General features: G+C 38.0%; 2 protein-coding genes across 3 annotated transcripts in view; one reads left to right on the top strand and one right to left on the bottom strand.

Annotated features, from left to right (window-relative positions):
- Window positions 1-9,860, top strand: part of ATAD5 (ATPase family, AAA domain containing 5) — a 41,696-nt gene extending 31,836 nt beyond the window's left edge. Inside the window, exons 18-23 of the mRNA XM_014467433.2 lie at window positions 841-905; window positions 2,613-2,793; window positions 5,301-5,482; window positions 6,614-7,470; window positions 7,916-8,074; window positions 8,180-9,860. Coding sequence (XP_014322919.1) covers window positions 841-905; window positions 2,613-2,793; window positions 5,301-5,482; window positions 6,614-7,470; window positions 7,916-8,074; window positions 8,180-8,258 — 1,523 coding nt within the window. The 3' untranslated portion in view covers window positions 8,259-9,860. The remainder of the gene's footprint in view (window positions 1-840; window positions 906-2,612; window positions 2,794-5,300; window positions 5,483-6,613; window positions 7,471-7,915; window positions 8,075-8,179) is intronic.
- A 1,635-nt stretch (window positions 9,861-11,495) lies between these two features.
- TEFM (transcription elongation factor, mitochondrial) lies at window positions 11,496-16,686 on the bottom strand. Of its 2 annotated transcripts, XM_014467435.2 has the most exons (5): window positions 16,602-16,686; window positions 15,428-15,891; window positions 13,483-13,582; window positions 13,371-13,420; window positions 11,496-12,312 (listed from the first exon to the last, which is right to left on the bottom strand). In XM_014467435.2, exons 1-5 carry the CDS (start codon window positions 16,630-16,632, stop codon window positions 11,875-11,877), a joined length of 1,083 nt encoding a protein of 360 aa, XP_014322921.1. In that variant the 5' UTR covers window positions 16,633-16,686; the 3' UTR covers window positions 11,496-11,874. The 2 variants fall into 2 exon arrangements, with proteins under 2 accessions (XP_014322921.1, XP_014322922.1); XM_014467436.2 differs by lacking the exons at window positions 13,371-13,420; window positions 13,483-13,582.
- Between the last annotated feature and the right edge of the window lie 4,768 nt (window positions 16,687-21,454).

The following is a 21,454-nucleotide window of genomic DNA, read 5'->3' as shown; positions in this document are numbered from 1 at the left end:
AATGAAGAATTATTCAAATTAGCAGTTGATTGGCAGTCTTGAGCAGTTATAAAATTAATTTACTACCTTGCAAAAAGCAACGACTTTAAAAATAGGAACTACTTTGAATCACTTTGTTGGGTGTTAGATATTTAGGAATTTGGCAATAGCCTGGAATACTGATAGATTTATGGACTAGCCAGTGAAGAGGTTTTGGTAGGGGAAATAACAGATTCTTCTCTTTGCCTCTTCCTCACACATATGATTAGATCACCATACCTCATTTGTTGGTCAAAATATTTTATGGGACCCAACCTTTTGCAGTTCCTTAATATTGAATTTAGCCATTCTTTAACCCCTGATAACACTTCCATATGGATTGATTATTGCATAGTTTAGCTAAAGTAAACTATCATCAGCTTAACAGAATTGCAACACCTTCCTAATAATTAGCATTCAAGGTTTATTTTTAAAACCTACATAATTTCTTTTTTTATTATAAGTATTATAATATTGTTCTCTAATATTTTTCATTGCAAATATTCAGTATAATATCTCTGCTATGGATTTCTATAGGAAAATGTGTTTATGTTAGAATCCACTTACAAATTAATGGCCCATTTGACAGTGATTGTAATCTAAAAATATAAATAAAAATCATAGTAATCACAAGTCAAATGGCAGTTTAATTAAAAATCATAGCTACTTTAGGCCAAGGTAGAAATTCAATTTTTATCATATAGTTTACATGATACTTGATTTCTATTACTGATGAAATACAGAATATTTACATAGAAAAAATATAACTGGAAAAAGAAATTAATTGTTCTCCATGTTTAAAAAATTTTTTTTTTACTATAGACCCTTCATTTAGTTTAATGTTTGACGGCTGTTTTGAAGAAATTAATTTCAATATGCCTTCGTTGGTAAGTTTTTAATTTTGATGATCATATATCATAATTATATAAAAGTTGATTTATTATGATAGTTATAATTTTAAAATGTAATTACTAAGGATATGTTAAAAATTTTTAGTGTTTTTTTATTTTATTGATTTCAGAGAGAGCAAAGGAAAGGGAGAGATAGAAACATCAATGATGAGAGAATCATTGGTCAGCTGCTTCCTGCACACCCCCTACTGGGGATTGAGCCCACAACCTGGGCATGTGCTCTGACCAGGAATCAAACTGTGACCTCCTGGTTCATAGGTCGATGCTCAACCACTGAGCCATGCTGGCTGGGCCAAATATTCAAATTTACTAGACTCCAGTGTTCATTAAGTTTTTTTTTATAGTAACAGTGCTTTATTGAGGTTAAATTAACATGCAGTTAAATGCCCTTAAGTGTATAATTTGATAAATATTAACATATGTAATAAACCTTCATGTGACCATTGCCCATATAAAAATATAGAACATTTCCATTCCATCCAAAAAGTTCCCATAAGCCCTTTTTTAAAAAGTCAGCACTCCCCTCCTCACCAAAAGTAGACACAATATTCTAATATGTTTAACTTTTTAATATTAGTGTTTTTGATTCTGAAATTTCAAATAATAGAAAACATTATGTGTCCTTTTATAACTTTTTTAAAAAAATATTTTATCTGAAAGTTCCCTTGCGCCCCATTGTGTTTTTCTGTCACTATAATTTTGCCTGTAGAATTTTATATAAATAGAATCTTATAATATGTATTTTTTATTTAGTTTCTTTTACATAACATAATGCTTTTTCAGATTCATTCATATTACCTGTGGCAGTAGTTCTTTCCTTTTTGTGAATGAGCAGTATCCCATTTTATAGATATACTTCTCATATATGAATGTGTTATCATATTCACCTATTGATAGACATTTGGGTTGTTTACAGCTAAACTATTATAAATAAAGCTGCTATGAATAATTACATTATTCTGGACATATATTTCCTTTTTTTTTTTACTTAAGTACTTAAAGGTGGAATCATTGGTTGAATTAACATTATAAGAGCCTGATAAATTGTTTTCTGAAGTTTTCCAATGATTTTCATCCCACCAGCAATGTATGAGGGTTCAGTTGTATTTTGCATAATCACCAGAATTACCCAATTATTTTATTTTATCCATAGTAATAATTATATATTGGTATCTCATGGTTTTATTTATTTTTAAAATTTTATTTATTTATTTGTTAATCCTCACCCGAGGATATTTTTTCCATTGCTTTTCAGAAATAGAGTGGAAGGAATGGAGGGAGGAGAGAGAGAGAAACATTGATGTGAGAGAGACACATCGATTGGTTGCTTCCCACATTGTGCCTGCAACTGAGGTACATGCCCTTGACTGGAATCGAACTCAGGACCCTTCAGTTTGTAGGCTGACACTCTATCCACCCAGCCAAACCAGCTAGGGCAGAGACACACTATTTTTGATTGGTTGCCTCCCGCACATGCCCCAACTGGGGTGGGGGGCAAATCTGTAACCCAGGTACATGCCCTTGACTGGGAATCTAACTGAACCTTGAGTCCAGCTCATTTTATTCTCAATAAATGCTTAATATGTGAATTTCAGCAAAATTTGTCTTACTTTTTAAAAGACATGTATTCATGTATTTCTATTAACTCTGCAATTGACCATATTTATTTCCTTTTTCTCTCAGCTAAATGTTGCCAGCTACCTACAGACAATCTGCTTAACTGAGAATTTTAGAACTGACATAAAAGACTTTGTAACATTGTTAACTGCAAATACTTGTGATATTAGGAAAAGTATCCTTTACTTACAATTTTGGATTAGAAGTGGAGGTGGATTTTTAGAAGAAAGGCCATTATCTCTTTGTCGTAAGTTGATCTGTTATAAAAAGAAAATTCTGCAATGGGACCCTATGTTAAAATATATTCTATACCAAAATATTTGAAAGATTATAAAAATTTAGAGCATCCAGGTATCACATTAATCTTAAAAATACATACATATGTCAACTTTGTTGATGAAAAGTTTTATGAACATTAAATGTGGGTAAATAAAATTAAACTAACCTAGAACAGATTGTTACTTCTACATTTATAAACGTATGTTTTTTAATAAACAAATAGAATTATATTATTTAACAATTTATTTTTATTACTTTTTAAAAAATATCGGTGATTTCTTCCACATATATAAATTATTTTTATGTGGCCATGTTGTAAGGTCCCTTTTAGCTTCTTCGCTAGTCTGTAATTCTATTTTGCCTAAGAACTTTATCATTTCAGAAATGCTTTATTTTTTTTAATTTTTTTTATTTTTTATTTTTATTTTTTTAAAATATATTTTTATTGATTTCAGAGAGGAAGGGAGAAGGATAGAAAGATAGAAACATCAATGATGAGAGAGAATCATCGATCGGCTGCCTCCGGCACGCTCCCCACTGGGGATCGAGCTCACAACCCAGGCATATGCCCTTGGCCAGAATCGAACCTAGGACCCTTCAGTCCACAGGCCGACACTCTATCCACTGAGCCAAACCAGCTAGGGCAGAAATGCTTTATTTTATTATTGATCTTTAGTCATCATTACCTAATTCAAGTCACAGATACATGTTCTCCATGCTAGATCCTGTGAATAAGACATGAATAAGACATGTTCCTTTCCTGAAGAAGTTCATAGTTCGTGGTTTCCATGCTCCATAGTCACAGTTATGTAGTTACAGATTCTGCTCAGGAAAATACACAAATATTTAAATGAAATCAGAGTAATGTTCTGAAATATTAATCCCCTGTCAGTATTTTTTCTTTGATTTGTTCAAAATTTTAATATATATATATTTTTAAAGTAGACAAACATTTAATTCAACATAATTTACTTGGAAGTAAATATGAAAAATAAGACGTGGAAAATAACCTGTTATTAAAAAAATTAGTTAACTGTCAGCATACTACTGGATATAAAATGCTATACCAAGACTTTAGAAGACATGAATTAAGTATGGCATTTTTTCTTTTCTGGAAGATCTTATATGTATTTCATTTCTATAAAAATACACACTCATTGGAAATTCAAACTTTTATGTAAAATAAAAAATAAAAGAACTTCTTAAAGGTAGCCACTGTTAGACCTTTATGCACAAATATTGCTACCAACTTATTTAGCAAAATTAACCAATACTATATATATTGTTAAACAGTTTGCTTTTCACTCAGCAATTTGTCAGTAGAGTTCTACCCCATTTTTCACAGCTGCATGCTATTCCATAATTGATTGGATATAACATAATTTAATTAACCATTACCTATTTAGAGACATTTAAGTTATCTTCAGTGTGTTGTTAAAGTATGCAGTGGATATCTTTATACACATATCCTTGAGCATGTCTGTGAGTACTTCTGTTGGAGAGAATTCTAGAAGTGTGATTTCTGGGCCAAAGGCTATACATTTTACATTTATATATGAGTTTATGTTCCACAATGAATATATGATGGCTCTTTTATGTGTATCTTTAACTGAACTAGGTTATCAGTCATCTTATTTATTTATTTTTAATTTATTTTTTAGCATAGTTTTATTGATTTCAGAGAGGAAGGAAAGAGAGAGAGATAGAAACATCAATGATGAGAAAGAATCATTGATTAGCTGCCTCCTGCAGTCCCCACACTGGGGAACGAGCCCACAACCTGGGTATGTGCCCTGAACAGGAATCAAACCGTGACCTCCTGGTTCATAGGTTGACACTCAACCACTATGCCACACTGGCTGGGCAGTTGTCAGTCATTTTAATTTGCCAATTTAAAGGTGAAAAAATGAACATCTTAATTGCACTTCCATAGTCACTTAGGGCAGTTGCACATGGTTTTATGAGTTTATTATATTTGTATTCTTCTGTGACTTGTCTGTTACTAGTCTTCGCACTTTTTCCCTGTTGGATTGTTTTGTAAGCCCATCACCACCATCTCACTTAACCTATGTATGATAAAAGTAATGTTTGTATTGTACTTTTAAAAACATATTTTTTTAATTGATTTCAGACAGGAAAGGAGAGGGAGAGAGAGATAGAAACATCAATGATGAGAGAGAATCATCGATCGGCTACCTCCTGCATGCCCACACAGGGGATCGAGCCTGCAACCCGGGCATGTGCCCTGACTGGGAATCAAACCATGACCTCCTGGTTCATAGGTTGATGCTCAACTACTGAGGCACGCCAGCCGGGCTGCATTGCACTCTTTGTGAATTAAATAAATGTGTGGAGAAGAACAAAATGGAGTGTATAGGATCAAGAGATGCCAAAGGATCATAGATTTTAAATAATTGTTTGATATAATTTGTTTAAAATATGGATAGGTAAGACTTTCTTTTATTCACTTTGAAGGAGGAAATGGCAGAAATGTACAGCTTATTCGCTCTGAAGATGGCCGTAATTCCAAAAATAACCCTAAAAATGCTAAAAGGAGTCCTACAGACCTTCCCAAATGTGACACTGGCTGTGTTGAGACCTTGTTTGGCCTTAAGAACATTTTATCCCCTTCTGAAGATTTATTTTCATTTTTAAAGGTATTTTCAATGTCTAGTTTGGAATGTTAAATTTGAATGTTAAATTTATGTTTCCTTCATCTTTTCAATACTCCTATCTTTTGAATCTAGAGATTAACTTAAATTTGCTCATACTTTTTATAGGCTTCAGATTTTAACACATTCGAACTCTGACAAATGATGCATATGCATTGCTCTAAATGCTTATTATAGTATTGAGAAGAGAACTTACAGATAGTTCAGATTAAAAATTTTAGAGAATTTTTTTTTAAAGATTTTTATTGATTTTAGAGAGGAAGGTGTTATGGGTTCACTCAGCGAGATAGACCACTGACTCAGAATTTAAATTTAAGAGCCTTTATTAAGCTGGCCAGCTGACTACAGTTACAGCACCCTGCCAAAGCAGAGGCTGAACTGCAGCCCTGACTGCAAGAGTTACATTTTATTATTAAATTTTGTGGAGGCCCAGAGAAAAATGTGTCTTTCAAATTCTGGGCCCCCCAATATGGAGGAAACTCTCTTTATTTATACTTTCTCCAATCCTTTGTCTCCCAAATTTGGAATGAGACTTCCGGGCCTTCTGAGAAAGAAGGCCTGCGTTCTGGGAAGGGGCCATGAGACCATATCTCAAGGTCTGGCCTGATGTCAGTATCTTCCTATCTATGTGTTTTAGGAACAGATAGCACAGCATGACCCGTCTGGCCGAAGTGCCAGATATGCAGCCCAGCACAGAAGGGAAAGGGAGAGAGAGAGAGAAACAATAATGATGAGAGACAATCATTGATTGGCTGCCTCCTGCAACCTGGGGATGTGCCCTGCCGGGAATCGAACCGTGACCTCTTGGTTCATAGGTCGACGCTCAACCACTGAGCCACACCAGTTGGGCTAGAGAAGTATTTTTTAAACAAATGAGCTAATTATTGAATTGGGGTATATACTGAATATTAAAGAATTTAATTCTTCAAATTAATAGTCTAAATTAATTTTTTAGATTTGTAATACTATTTTGATGAATTAAGGGACTGTGTAGGTTAATACATTATGAGGGGTAATGACTTCTTTGAAGATAGAAGACAGATGACATTCATATGGGTAGAAAAATGTTTAAATGTGTATTGTTATAACATTTCTTTACTCAAAATTGTTTTTCAGCATAAAATCAGAACAAAAGCAGAATGGCATAAGCTCATCCAGATTCTTACAGAATTCCAAATGCGGAATGTAGATTTCTTATATAGCAATCTTGAGTTCATCCTACCATTACCTGTTGATATAATTCCAGAAACAGAAAAGCTTTGTGGTTCATCAGTAAGTGTGGACACCAGTGCAGCAACAAAAAATATGAAATGTCTTGCCAGGAAACATTCTGGAGAGAAGCCATTGAAAAAGTCGCAAAAAAAGAAACATAAGAAAAAAATGGTAATTCTAGATGATAGTGACTTATTTGACACGAACTTGGACTTCTCTGATGAATTTCTTTGCCTTCACCCTGAATCTTCTTCCTCAAGTTCAGAAGAAAGCAAAGCCAAAGAAAGCAATTCAGAGACAAAGAAACTAAACAAATGTTTAGATTCTAACCTTGAATCTAATCCTCATCTTCCTAAAACACCAGCAGAAAAAAAATGTTCTGCCCTCGTTTCTCACTGTTTAAATTCTCTCGCTGAGTTCATGGATAACATGTCCTTCTTAGATGCCCTTGTAACTGATGTAAGGGAACAAAAGGAACTTGGTAAACATGACTTCAGTTGGACAAATGGAAAGGTTAAAAGTGGACTTTGTGATGAGTTTAGTCTTGAAAACAGTGATGGATGGACTTCTCAAAGCTCTGGAGAATTAAAGGCAGCGGTAGAAGCTCTCAGTTTTACTAAGTGCTCTTCTACTATTTCAAAAGCATTGGAAACCTTGAATTCTTGCAAGAAATTAGGCAGAGATCCAATGAAAGACCTTACTTTATCTGTTTCACAAAAGCGCACCAATGTGTACTTTAGTCAGTCCTCGGCTAATTTAGAGTAAGTCTTTAATTTTTCTTACATTTCAGTAGAAAAAGGGTAAAGGGGAAATTGTTAGGTTCTTATCAATTTTGAAATGCTGGGCTTTATTGATCATAATTAGCCCTTGATATTAATGATATAACTTATAATGAGAGTGAAGGAGATCAGTCTGAATACTGGGAAGAAAAATGAGAGATTAGGGTGGGCTAGATTGAGGAGACTCTTCGAGTGATAGAGAAAGGGTTTTGGATTTGCTGTGGCAGGAAACAGGTAGCCATCACAGATGTTTCAGCATGGGAGTGGTTGATGGGTTGAAAATGATACAGAAAATTAATCTGGAATCCAGTTAATCCAGTCTAGATTAGAAACAGGGACAAGCAGACCAAAAGCTGATTGTGTTTGGGATTGTTGCATTTTTGGGGGCATTAAACATAAAAAGTAATGGGTTACTTTTAATTTACAGCTGTGCTTGGAAGAGGATAGCAGTCATTAAAAGTGTATTTTCTAGCCGATCTCTTCTCAACCTGGGTAATAGACAAGCTAGTATAATTGAATACTTGCCAACTCTTCGAAACATTTGTAGGACTGAGAAGCTAAAAGAACAAGGAAAAAGTAAAAGAAGGTAAAGGATCTATAGAAATAACATTTTATATAGCTATTTCAAGATTCATATTCTCACCTGATGGAAATATTAATATTAAATTATTTTTCTGTGTAATTTTGACAGGTTCCTCCACTATCTTGAAGGAATTCACCTTAACATTGCAAAAGAGACTGTGAACACTTTGGCAGCTGACTTCCCTTAATATTCCACATTAACAGTGCCTTGTACAGATTATTGTGTGGTCCTTAAGATACATTTTTATGTTGATTTTTGTGGAAGTTTACATCTCTTAATGTACATTTAAAACAGAATATTTGTATATTTTTATTAGTGCGCACATATTTAAAATGAAAAAATTTGAGTTGCATTTTGTATTTATGATGTGGTATTTTTAAAAATTTTTTGTATTATCTGATTTAGCTTTGTTGGAGTATTTATGTATGTAACTGAGCTGTTTCTAGGAGCTAGAGTTCACTAAGATATTTCTAAAGAGGGTTCAATGCTACACTACTCCATAATTTTTCCCTTTCCTGGTACCTTTAATTCAACTCTCTCCAACCAAGTGTGAGTACTCTGTCAAGTTGTAAATATGAATCTCTTAAATAAATTTATGCAATCTAGAATACAATATTACATATACGTATGATGCATAAGAAAACTTCCTAAGAAGGAAATTGTTTCATTTTTCAAAAAGTAAAATCTCACCCCCACAAAAAGAAAATAAAAATAAAAGATCTTCCTGCTCAGGGTCAGCCTGCATACCAAAGGTCCATGGGTTCGATTCCCCATCAAAGGCATGTACCTGGGTTGTAGGTTCAATCCCTGACCCCAGTTGGTGCGCATGCGGTAGGCAACCAATCGATGTGTCTCTCTCACCAATGTTTCTCTCTCTGTGTGTCTCCCTCTCCTTTTCCCATTCTTTCTAAAAATCAATGGGAAAAAAATATCCTGGGTGAGGATTAACAACAACAAAAAGTAAGAGCTTCCTGACTTTATTTTTGGTGCACTCTAGCATATTTCACCATTGAATACTGAATGTTGACAAAGTGGAATCAAGATTATGAATTCAAGTTTTCATTAATGTTTTTTAGCAACCGTACATGTGATATCTTGTATATTTTGCCAAGTCAAATCAGTTACCTTGTATATTTTTTTGTATTTTTGTATAATTTGTGTTTTATTTCATAGATATTAATGATGTTAATATATCTACTTCATTCAAGATTTAATGCTATTTAACAGCCCTGGCCAGTATGGCCTAGTTGGTTGGAGCTTCAGTCCCACACACCAAAAGATCATGGATTCTATCCCCAGCCTGGGCACATGTGGAGGCAAACGATCAGTGTTTCACTCTCATACCAATGTTTTTCTATCTCCCTGTCCCTTCCTCTCTGAAAATCAATAAAAATATACTTAAAAAAAAACAACACAGTAAAATCAATAAAACCACATCCTTAGGTAAGAATTTAAAAAAAAAAAAAAAACACACCAAAGGATTCTACTCTAGGATTTCTATATAATAGCCATTTCCACTGAAGGTTATGTTTTTGGAGGAAATATGTATTTTTAATTACAAGATTTAAAAATTCCACAGTTCACTTTAAATAATTTTTGCAATTATATAATCAGGTATACCTGAAAATAGTTTCCTATTTCAAGTGTTTGTATTAATTAGCTTAATATTCAGTTACATTATCTGGTGAATTACATTTTCTCCTCAAAAGATAAGGATCCTAATTTTGCACAGTTGAAAAATATCTTATGTATACCTGCTTTAAATGTGTATTAAAGTGTTTTTATTTAACCTGCTTTTTCTTGTATTGATAACATTGATTTAAAGGCTAAAGCTAAAAGGCTTTATCCAGTATTTATATAGGAGTTCCAGATATAATCACGAGTAAATATTGGATATTGTATAGGTTTGGCTATAGGCTATAACTTACATAGGTTCAGTCCTGTATAAGAGACTAAGACCTGCCTGAGGCATTTTTTAAAAAGTATATGGATTTTTTTCTACTGAATACAAGAGTTCACTACCTATAGAGCTCTTACCTGTTAATTTTTGGTGTTTTATTATTAGAAAATTCTGATAATTATAATTGAGGAACCAAAGTAAAATAAATCCATAGAATTTTTAAAATGTTTTTTTTTACTGGTTTTTAGAAAGAGAGGGAGAGGAATAGAGATAGAAGCATCGATGAGAGAAATCTCATCAATGGGCTGCCTTCTGCACACCCCTTACTGGGGCTTGAGCTGGCAACCTGGGCATGTGCCCTGACAGCAATTAAATTGGTGACCTCTTGGTTGATGGGTCGATATTCAACCACGGAGTCACACTGGCCGGGCTAGAATTTTTAATATCTTTTTTCTTTTTAGGTTTAACATGATTTGGGGAAATATTTTTCAATTCTTAAAGGTGATAAATTCCTGTTAGATTTAAACTCATTTTTGTGATAAAAATAAGCAAATTTTGAGTACTTTTCAATACTTCATATCCTAGCTTATAAATGTCTAAAACAGTCACATTTTCACTTACAGCTATTTCTAGAAATATGTGGGAAGTAGAATACCACATGTCTGGCATAAACAACTGAATGGACAGTGAGGCCATTTAGCACAGTATAAAACGGTAGCAAAGGAGATGATCTGGAGGAAAGAGAATAGTTTCAGACATGAATAGTGTGAGATATCTATAATATTTCCCAAGATGGATATGTTTATGTATACAACCATATACTATGTGTAGAGGTTTACACAGGCATAGCAACAAATCTAGAGTGTATACCAAACTCCTAAGGAGTTACGAGGTGCTGAGAGGACTTCCATTTATTTTATACTAGAGGCCCGGTGCACAAATTCATTCATTGGTGGGGTCCCTTGGCCTGGCCTGCACCAGTGCACGAATCCGTGCACCAGGCCTCTAGTATGTATATAAAATCTTTGGTTAATCTCTTCCCGCCCTCCCCCCTTCCCTCTGAGATTCATCTGTCTGTTCCATGTCTCCATATCTGTGCATTGAGTGTCTGCCCCCTGGTGGTAAATGTGCATCATAGCTACCAGTTGAACAGTTGCTTAGGCTTTTATATATATACATATTTATGATTATTTGAATTTTCCCCAAAAAGATTATTTGAATTTTCCCCAAAAAGTATATTTCACTTTTAGATGAAAGAAATGGCTTAATGCTTTGACATCAGAGAGCTGGGTTCAGTACAAGTGAGATATAATGACGGTCTGAACTAAGGCAGATAAAATGGAAAATGGAGAGATGTGGAAAAGTGCTACTTTTAAAAAAAGATGATTTCAAAGTAAGATAGTGAGCCTATTAGACAAAGCTTGTTTATTCTGGGCTTGGGAGATTGAGCTGATGAAAATCACCTTTTGGAGGTTGTGCATCAAACCACGTTCTATTTACAGAATAAGAAGAGGATTCCACAAGTTGTGTTATCAATTATATTTAGCTTTATTCCCACGACGAGCACCACCCGGAAAAATTCATTCCCTTTTTCAGCAAATTCTTTAATATAGATGATATTTGCTTTTAAAGGAAGATAACTTTGTTTCTTATTTAGACTGTTTAGGAAGTATCTTACTGTTTAACACTTAAACCTAAAAGGTAGAAAATCTCACAAAGATATTTATGGACTTGGCCTTGGCTTATTGTATAAACCATTCAATAGCCAAAAATCTGACTTTAAACATTAAATACACTCAAACCATGTTTTCTTTTCCATTAACATGGATGTCAAAACTTGTTTTTTTACAACTTTAAAGCTAATAAATATAACAGAGCAGATCGTATGTTAGTGATCAGAATTTTAAGGTTCATGGTCAAACACTGCCAATTCATAGAAGGCAACAGCTTGTAATAATGAATCATATAACTCTTCTATTCTGTATTGGTCAGTAGCTGAAAACATGTGTCTGTAGTGGACTATCTTATCTGACGGGAAGAATACCCGAGGCTCTTCCTTCAGCACAGCGTCTAAGAGGAACTGCTTCACTAGTTCTTTTCCACTCGTGCGGCTGTCACCCAGCATCAGCTGAAAGTGCTTCCCCACTGCATTTCGATTCATGCTCAGCACCTGATGCTGGCCACGCTGGGCAAAAGTTGTGTTTAATAAGGCATACAGCATGGCTTCCATGATATGCAAGTGTAGCAGGATAGGAAACAGAGTTGAGTTCTGAAGGGAAAGTCCTGTTTTTTCCAGAACATAGAAGTCAGCTTTGGGCATCTTTGAAACGACCGGAGAAATCTTTAAAGAACAAAATAAAATAAGTGAGCAGAAGTAAATCATTACGTTTTATTGTCTGGGTCCCCTCAGTCCCACTTCTATTTTAAAAATAAAATTACATAACTTACATTATTTTGCTATTGACAATTTTGAAGTAATTGAAAAAGCATTTTATGGGAGAATCAGAACAGCCAAATTCTGGTAATGGTTCTATCGGGCACCAGATAAGCTAAGACAAACCATTTAGTCCTAAGTACTACTTTCCTCTTCTGTAAAATGGGCTTGTGATTTCTAAAATCTATATTGACTTTAAGATTAGACAAGTTAAAACTGTTTTATTAACCTTTTAAAAACTTCTACAGTAAAGCATAGGGTTGGAATAATTAGCCTAAAATCAATCCCCTTTACAAATGACTGATTGCATCGGGTGCTTGATCGAAACAGTTTTCAATGGTGTAATCAGGATGATAATTACTGCCCATCTCACAAACTTTCAAAGACTCAAATGAGATAATGTTAGTATTTAAAAATAAGCTTTCCGAATATAGTGATGAAATTCTATAACATTTAGAATCAACTTTAGCCGAAACCGGTTTGGCTCAGTGGATAGAGCATCGACCTGCGGGCTGAAGGGTCCCAGGTTCGATTCCGGTCAAGGGCATGTACCTGGGTTGCGGGCACATCCCCAGTAGGAGATGTGCAGGAGGCAGCTGATCGATGTTTCTCTCTCATCGATGTTTCTAACTCTATCTCTCTCCCTTCCTCTCTGTAAAAAATCAATAAAATATATTTTTAAAAAAAGAAAAGATTATAGAATTAACTTTAGCATTTTTTTTTCAGTATCTGCCTTTGATACATAGACATTTCTTGAAATAAATGAAGAAATATTAAAATTTAAAAAATATTAAATATTAAAATTTTTAAAAAATCGATGACGGAAAACATAATTGGAATGGGTGAGTAATAAGTACCAAAAGAAAATCTCTCCTTACTATTTTATTAGATTCTTTTCAGGACCAGTAGATTAAACTATACAAGGATCTTTAGCAGGTAGGAATTTGGAGGTGTTACTGCCTTACCTCTTCTAAATAGACAGATGATGTGTATGTTCCTTTCACCAACTGGCAACATTCTTTTTTTTTTTTTTTTTTTTTTTTTTTTTTTTTTTTTTTTTTTTTTTTTTTGGGCAACATTCTTTATGCTGCCAGTCCAGCACTGCCAATTTACGATCAAGGTGAGCCCAGGCAATTCTCCGAGTACCAAAAACAATGGATACGATACTGTTAACTGCCTAAAACAAAAAGGCTGGTTTCATTGCAAGTGTAAACATTTTAACAGATACAAAATTTAAGTGACAGACTCAGAAAGCCAAATTAGTTAATGTAATAGAAATATATTTATGGTTTATAAACAGAATTGTGAAAGACATGCAGGAGTAATTAAAAGGTAACTAGTAGCAGTCAGTTCTCAGCACATAGCTCAAAGTAGGCATTCAAATGTTGCTGGGGACTGCTAGAGGCTGGGGAACCAGGAACACAGCCGTACATGGTAAGAAATGCCATAACAATATTTACACTGTAGAGAAAAGAAATGGTCAGGAAAGACTTACTGGAGGACTAGGAGAACGAGTAAAATGGTAAGCGGGAAGTTATCTCACCCAGATGTCCACTTAAAAAGTTTGACACCTCAGACTCAGCAAGTACAAGTGGGAAAAGGGCAGAGGGGTACACAGATTTCTGCAAAAAGTAACTTGCTTTATCCTGAGAGCCACAGAGAGCCAGCAAAGCATATACCATTCAGGAGTAACAGATTTACATTTCAGAAAGATCAGGGACAGCTGTGTGGAAGATGGACCAGAAGAGATAGACTAGAGGTAGGGATTTGTGTTAGGTACCTGTTATATGACAAAGTATTCAGAACCTAAGACAGTGACAATGAGGACAAGAAAGAGATCAGAGATAATGGGAGTAAAATTGTTATGTGGGATGATCAAGGGGCCTAGGATAACTGCAATTGTATTTCAGTAACTATATGGCATCATTAATCAAGATGATCTTAGGAGGTGGGTCAACTTGGGAAGGTTGGGGGAGATGAGTTGTTTTTTAATGTATTGAGTTCAGGCTGCCTTCGAAGAGGACATGTGTAACAGATAACCGGATGTATGGATTTAGCTCTGTGCCAAGTCTGGGCTTCACCTCACTCCCACATGGCTCATTTAGTTACACAGACAATATACATTAACATGATCTATAGATACAGAGATAAGCAGGAACATTTTGTAATTCTATATTCATCTCCCTTTTACTGCTAAAGAATGGGTAAATATCCATGAAAGGCAGAATAATTTGGTGAGGATTACAAAATAAATAAAGGCAAAATATTTTGGAAGCCCAAAGAGCTACAAAATACAGGCCTTCTGTCTGGCTGGTGTGGCTCAGTTGGTTGAGCATTGTCCCATACACCAAAAGGTCGCTGGTTCGATACCCGGTCAGGGCACATGCCTAGGTTGTGGGTTTGATCCCCAGTAGGGGGCGTGCATGAGGAAGCCAATGGGTGTTTCTATCTCACTCCCTCTCACTCTCTAAAATCAACAAAAAACATTTTTATTTTTATTTCTTTTAAAGGGGGGAGAAAATAACTTTAAATGCTGCTGGAAAGACGTTCGAGAGTCACTCTTTGGCATAGCTCATCTTTGCATCCTAATTTCTGATTACTCCTAACATAACTGTCAGATACAGCCAGATATCTCAACATTCCTTTTAAATAAACTTTGCACAGACCTACTTCTACATCACTGTTTTGCCTCCTAGAATGCCCTCCTCTTCCCACTAGCCTAATTCTCTCCCTCAAAGATACAAGTTGAGTTCTCCCAGTAAACTTTCCCCAACAGTTACAGCCCACAGTTCTCTCCTCTGAAGGAATGGCTCACGTACTATTTGTATATCTCATTCTTTGGTCTCGATCACATACTACTTTGTATAGTGGGTTATCTATTAATATATGTATCACTGAACCCACCAACTGAACTATAAGCTGCCTGAGAGCCCTGTCTTAGTGCCCAGAATAGCTCTTTACACAGTAGGTTCTCAAATATTTAGACAGTATAATCGACATGAATAAAAAAGGGTATGTATACCTTAAGTCTCTCTCTTTCTATTTCTGGTTTGAGGAGCTTTTTCAAGAGCCGGTTTTCCTGTGACTTTTTCTTTTTCACTTCAGTCTCTGGACAAAGAATGGAGTTACAAATCTGAACGGTAGTTTTATACTGGAACAAGGGCACATTCATTAAACTCTCCAAATTCTGGAATGGCCCAAACTTTTTTCTGTGCTCTACAAGATTGAGGGACTTTCTTCCACGAAGTAATTTGAAAGCTTCGAGTTCATTATTAGATGCTGTATTCAACACATGCAATATGGAAGCCTGTTGTTCCGAAGAGAAGAGCTTGTCAAGGGCCTTCCCAGACTCCTTTGTCGTTTTGTCACAAAAAGCAACATCGGGAATACTTTTCTTGGATGCGGTGGATTTTTTCCGACAGCAGGAATTATGTAGGGCCTGGAACGAGGACCATCCTAATGGTACTGGAAAAAACCTCCACCTCCCTAAAAGGAAAATTTAGCAAAATGTGAGTTGGGATGTCCTAGACTTTCCCATAATTTAAGAACCAGTGGACCATCTTAAGTTCTCCTGGAGAATCATTATTACAATAAGTTGTTTAAAAACCGTATCTACATATAATTAAACAACAGGGCTTTTTGTTGTTTTTACTCACGAGATAGCTTCTGATTTTTATGGCTATGTCCTAAGTTTTACAACCTAGAAATCTTATTTTATGCCCATCAAGAAGCATGGGTTTAAAACAATAATTTCGACTGCTTAACATTTTTGACATTTGTAACTTTAGAGGAATCTCTTTGTAATTAATATCTCTTGTTATGGACATTTATTTTCGCTCCATTTTATACGATTAAAATGTTTTAGCGGAGTGGTAGATTTAAGAGCGGTTTTTTATTTTCTTCTGCACACTTCTCAAGATTCCTACCATGCTACGGGTCTGCAGGCAGAGGGAAACCCGCGTAAGGAAGACTTCTGTAAACCAATGGGAAGTCACAGGAAAGCCATGCAGCCAGGGGCGAGCAAGCGGCTTAGACTCCGCCCCCCGCCCGCCGCCCAGTCGGGAAAGGAGCCGCTCGCGGACCCGTAACCCAGAGGAGCTCGATCGCGCCGTCGGCTTAGCGGGGCTTCCAAGAGGAGACCTGGGTCTAGGACTCGGGGCGGACGGGAAGCGAACCCAGTGCTGCAGGGACCCTACCTCCCGCCATGAGGACACTAGGGACGTTCATTTTCCGAGTCAAACGAGTACGTCCCCACCGTTCAGTCCTCCTCCACTGACTTCCGGTTCCTGCGTGCGTCCCCCAAAAGAGCCCGGCCTTTCCGCAGAACGATTCTGGCCGCAGCGGCGTTCCGGGCGCGCCCAGGTGTGGAGCCCGGAGCGGTGGGCGGGCCGCGGCTGGCCTGGGCCGCGGGGTGGGCGCCCGCAGCAGCTCCGAGCCGCGATCCCGAGCCCCGGGTGGTCCGCAGACTTACTCCACTGCCTCCGGGAACGTGGAGGGAAGGAAGGAAGGGGGTGAGGCGCCGAACATGCTTGAATGCAGGATGGGGCGCCACCAGGTACCCGGAGCCGCCGAGGTGTTCGTGCCGTCGGACTGGAGGTGTGTGTCTAGATGGCGAACCTTTTGAGCTCGGCGTGTCAGCATTTTGAAAAGCCCTAACTTAACTCTGGTGCCGTGTCACATATAGACATTTTTTGATATTTGCAACCATAGTAAAACAAAGACATATTTTTGATATTTATTTTATATATTTAAATGCCATTTAACAAAGAAAAATCAACCAAAAAAATGAGTTTGCGTGTCACCTCTGACACGCGTGTCATAGGTTCGCCATCACCGGAACATCTCTAGACTCTAGAGAACTGGCCGTAGGTGGACGCGTGAGGCTGGATGAGGTGAGGGAGGTGAGGGGGCCGGGAGCAGGGGAGGAGCTGGAGAGCCAGTGTGTCTTCCCCAGGGACAGGCAACCCTAGGAACTGAACTTGGGAGATAGAAGGAGAACGGCAAGGATTCTTCCTAGGAAATGGGGAGACTGCAGTGGTTCTCAACCTTCCTACTGCCGCGACCCTTTAATACAGTTCCTCATGTTGTGGTGACCCCCAATTTCACTGTTACAAATTGAACATAATTAAAGCATAGTGATTCATCACAAAAACAATATGTAATTATATATGTGTTTTCCGATGGTCTTAGGCGACCCCTGTGGAAGGGTCGTTCGACCCCCAAAGGGGTCGCGACCCACAGGTTGAGAACCTCTAGTCTAGCTAGTTTGGTGAAAAACAGGGACGTCAGGAGGAAGGTGGCTTTTGGAGGCAAAGTTGGTGCGTTTGTGTTTTTACGAGACGGCAATGCGGGGTGGATATTGTCCAGGAGGCCGTGGGGAGGTGAGGGGTTGTAAGTGTTCATAAGGAGTACTCATGGGAATTCTACAAAGCCAGCCGGTTTCTGGGGAACTTAGGAATCTAACAAGAAATAAAGTAAACTTTTTATGCTAAAGTCTCCAAATCAATAGGAAATAGTTTTCTTTTAACTCCAGGGCTTATACCGCTGAATGAGGTATTAGGCGTTGAATTGTATCCCTCAAAAAAGAGATGAGGAAGTCTGACTCCTCAGAATATGACCTCATTTCCAAATAGGGTCATTGCAGATGTAATTAGATAAACTTAAAAATGAGGTCACACTGGGGTGTGGGTGGGGGCTGGCTAATTCAATATGACTGGTGTCCTTATAAGAAGATCAGCCCTAACCCGTTGGGCTCAGTGGATATAGTGTTGACCTGTGGACCGAAGGGTCCCGGGTTCGATTTCGGTCAAGGGTACGGGCACGTATCTGGGTTGCAGGCTCCTCCTGGGCCCAGGCCCTGGTCCGGGCTGGTGCAGGAGGCAACCCATCGGTGTGTTTCTCTCACATCGATATTTCTGTCTTTCCTTCTCTCTTCCCCTCTCTCTAAAAATCAATGGAAAAATATCCTTGGGTGAGAATTAAAAAAAGGAAAAAAAAGAAGAAGATGAGTGCCATGTGAAGATGGAGCCAAAAATTGAAGTGATACACATACAAACCATGGAAGGCCAAGGATAGCCAGCACAAGCTGGGAGAGAGGTGTGGAACGGATTCACTCTCAGAAGGAACCAACCCTGCCAACACCTGTACTTCAGACTTCCAGCCTCCAGAGCTGTGAGAGAATAAATTTCTGTTGTTTTAAGCCACCAGGTTTGTGGTAATTTGTTACAGCAGCCACGGGAGACAAATGCCTGAGGCCAGAAGGAGCCTGGTGATGGATGCTTTCAGAGGTGACGTGGTCCACTCTCAAGGTGTAACAAGTCACTTGCTACCTGCACAACCTGAGATTCTCATCCTCTCCGAGCCTCAGCTTCCTCATTTGTGAAATGGACGTAATGGTATCTGCCTCTCATTTCTACTAAGAGGATGTCTAGTTAGAAACTGGATGTAGAGAACATGACTTATAATAAGGGTTCAATAAATGTTAGTTCCTCATTAAAGCATTATCTCTTCTGGGGAGCCAATTATTATTATTTATAAATATATATATTTTATTGATTTCAGAGAGGAAGGAAAAGGGAGAGAGATAGAAACATCAATAATGAGAGAATCATTGATCAGCGGCCTCCTGCACGCCCCTTGCTGGGGTTTAAGCCCGCAACCTGAGCATGTGCCCTTGACCGGAATTGAACCCAGGACCCTTCAGTCTGTAGGCCAATGCTCTGTCCACTGAACTAAACCAGCTAGGGCTGGGGAGCCAATTATTAACGAGTTTGAGGGGAAACCCTCGCTCCCTGGAGCATTCATTCAGAATTACTTTGACCAGAGGCTGGAAGTGGTAGGGAAAGAGGCAACCACTGTGCCTGATTTACTGTAAACCAGAATCTGTGTTCAAAATGAAAGTCGTCATCTTCCCCAGAAACCAGCTCCTTCTCACTTCCCCGGTTTTGTTGCCCACATGCACACGCCCCTGCTCCTCCCACTCCTTTTGTCATTATGTCTAGCTTGTCATCTACTTACTGTGTTTTTTTTTTTAAAGGTTTTTGACCATAATGTACATGGGAAACAACTGCTTCATTAAACTTGGGTTTACACATATGATGCACTTTGATATTTTCTATTTCGTGACTTTTTTTAAAAAAACTACACATCCATTTTTGCAAGACATCAGGTGGGAGATGTCTAGTAGATAGAGGTGTAAGTCTGAAACTAAAGGAGAAGACAGTGCTGGGTATAGATTTGGAGGCCATCAGCACGTAGAGATGGCACTTCATTCCATAAAAATGTGCTCCTGACCCGTGTGGTTCAGATGGTTGAGCGTCGACTTATGAACCAGGAGGTCACGGTTTGATTCTCGGTCAGGACTCATGCCCGGGTTGCAGGCTCGATCCCCAGTAGGGGTTGTGTAAGAGGCAGCCGATCAGTGATTCTCATCATTGATGTTTCTATCTCTCCCTCTCCCTTCGTCTCTGAAATCAATGAAAATGTATTTGAAAAAAGAAATGTGTGGGATGAGCCAGGGAGAGGGGTAGTGTGGGAAAAGCACAGTGAGTGAGGGAGAGAACTCAGAGCAGCAGTATTGGGGGTGAGTGGAGGATTCGAATTCCACACCATCTCACCTCTGTCACTTGGCACCTGCTAGTCCTTTACCTTCAAACGCTCTCTCCTCAAAATGGTCTGAATTCTGCTCACGTTTTAAGTGCTAACAAGGGTACCTCCTGCCCGGAGAAGCCTCCCCGTCTTCAAAGCCAGAAGTATCCTTTCCCCTCACTTATATCTTCCTCATAATACATTATTGTCTTGAACTATAGGGCTTTTTGTCTTGTTTTGCTTTTGACTACATGTCTTTGTCCCTGTATTTAACTATACATTTCCGCCAAAGTGATTTGGAAGCTACCAACTAGAATATATTTTATTTTATTTTTATTTATTTTTTAAAAAAATATTTTATTGATTTTTTACAGAGAGGAGGGGAGAGGGATAGAGAGTTAGAAACATCGATGAGACAGAAACATCGATCAGCTGCCTCTTGCACGCCCCCTACTGGGGATGTGCCCACAGCCAAGGTACATGCCCTTAACCGGAATCGAACCTGGGACCCTTCAGTCCACAGGCCGACGCTCTATCCGCTGAGCCAAACTGGTTAGGGCTAGAATATATTTTAAAAAATCCATTCCTGGTGTCTCAACATCCCCGCTGGAGACAGAGGAGCCCATGATTTGCTCAGACTCTGGAATGGGTCGCTCTGTGTTCTAAGCCTGTGTTCCAGCTTCGGAGTGCTAACAGCGTGAACTGGGGCGAGGGATGTCACCTCTCCGAGCCTCGCCAGACCCCTCAGAGTGCACAGTGCATGAGGGAGACAGGGCGAGTTATATCCCCTACAACACCCAGCACTTCACCAGCACGTTGGGAGGTTCACTAAGTGTTTGTTGGAAAAATAAATTAATGATTACATATATTACATCCGAAAGGTTAATTTTTGTTTGGGAAAAACATTGAAAATTCGTGCTCCATAACTTCATGACCTTGACCTAGTCAAACATTTCTAAAACTTGACATAAAAGCATTAACTATAGCCTGGCTATTTGCTCAGTGGTTAGAGCGTCGGCTGGGACTAAAGGGTTGTGGGTTCCATTCCAGTCGAGGGCATGTGCCTTGAGTTTGGGAAGCAACCAGTCAATGTGTCTATCTCACACTGATGCCTCTCTCTCTCTCTCTCTCTCTCTCTCTCTCTCTCTCTCTCTCCCCTCCTCCTCCCTTCTCTCTGAAAATCAATGGAAAAAAAATATCCTCAGGTGAGGATTAAAAAATACAGAAAACTCTAGTTCAATAGGGTAGCACCCCAATGTTCACATCAAATTTCCAACAGATGTCACCCTAATCCCTCCGTTGTAGTTGTGACTAAACCTCTGTGACTGACGTTACTGCGTGCTTCACCTAATGATACAAGATGTAAATACTTCGTCATCTTGTGTTTTTATCCAAGACATTTTATGGTTCTTCCAATTTCACAACTGGACTTTTCAACTATGTAGATCTCTGTTGGGTTGTG

The sequence above is a fragment of the Myotis lucifugus genome, unplaced genomic scaffold, assembly GCF_000147115.1.
Source record: "Myotis lucifugus unplaced genomic scaffold, Myoluc2.0 scaffold_396, whole genome shotgun sequence".
Taxonomy (NCBI): Eukaryota; Metazoa; Chordata; class Mammalia; order Chiroptera; family Vespertilionidae; genus Myotis; species Myotis lucifugus.
Note: the sequence above shows the minus strand (reverse complement) of the source record. Positions and strands in the feature narration are given on the sequence as shown.

Excerpts from the sequence above, each read along its gene's own strand:
- TEFM (XM_014467435.2), bottom strand. The coding sequence starts at position 16,632 with ATGAACGTCCCTAGTGTCCTCATGGCGGGAG. Across the intron at positions 13,583-15,427 it reads TAGAAAGAGAGAGACTTAAG|GCAGTTAACAGTATCGTATC; the intron begins GTATACATACCC and ends TTTTTGTTTTAG. Across the intron at positions 12,313-13,370 it reads CATCTGTCTATTTAGAAGAG|ATTTCTCCGGTCGTTTCAAA; the intron begins GTAAGGCAGTAA and ends TGTTCTTTAAAG.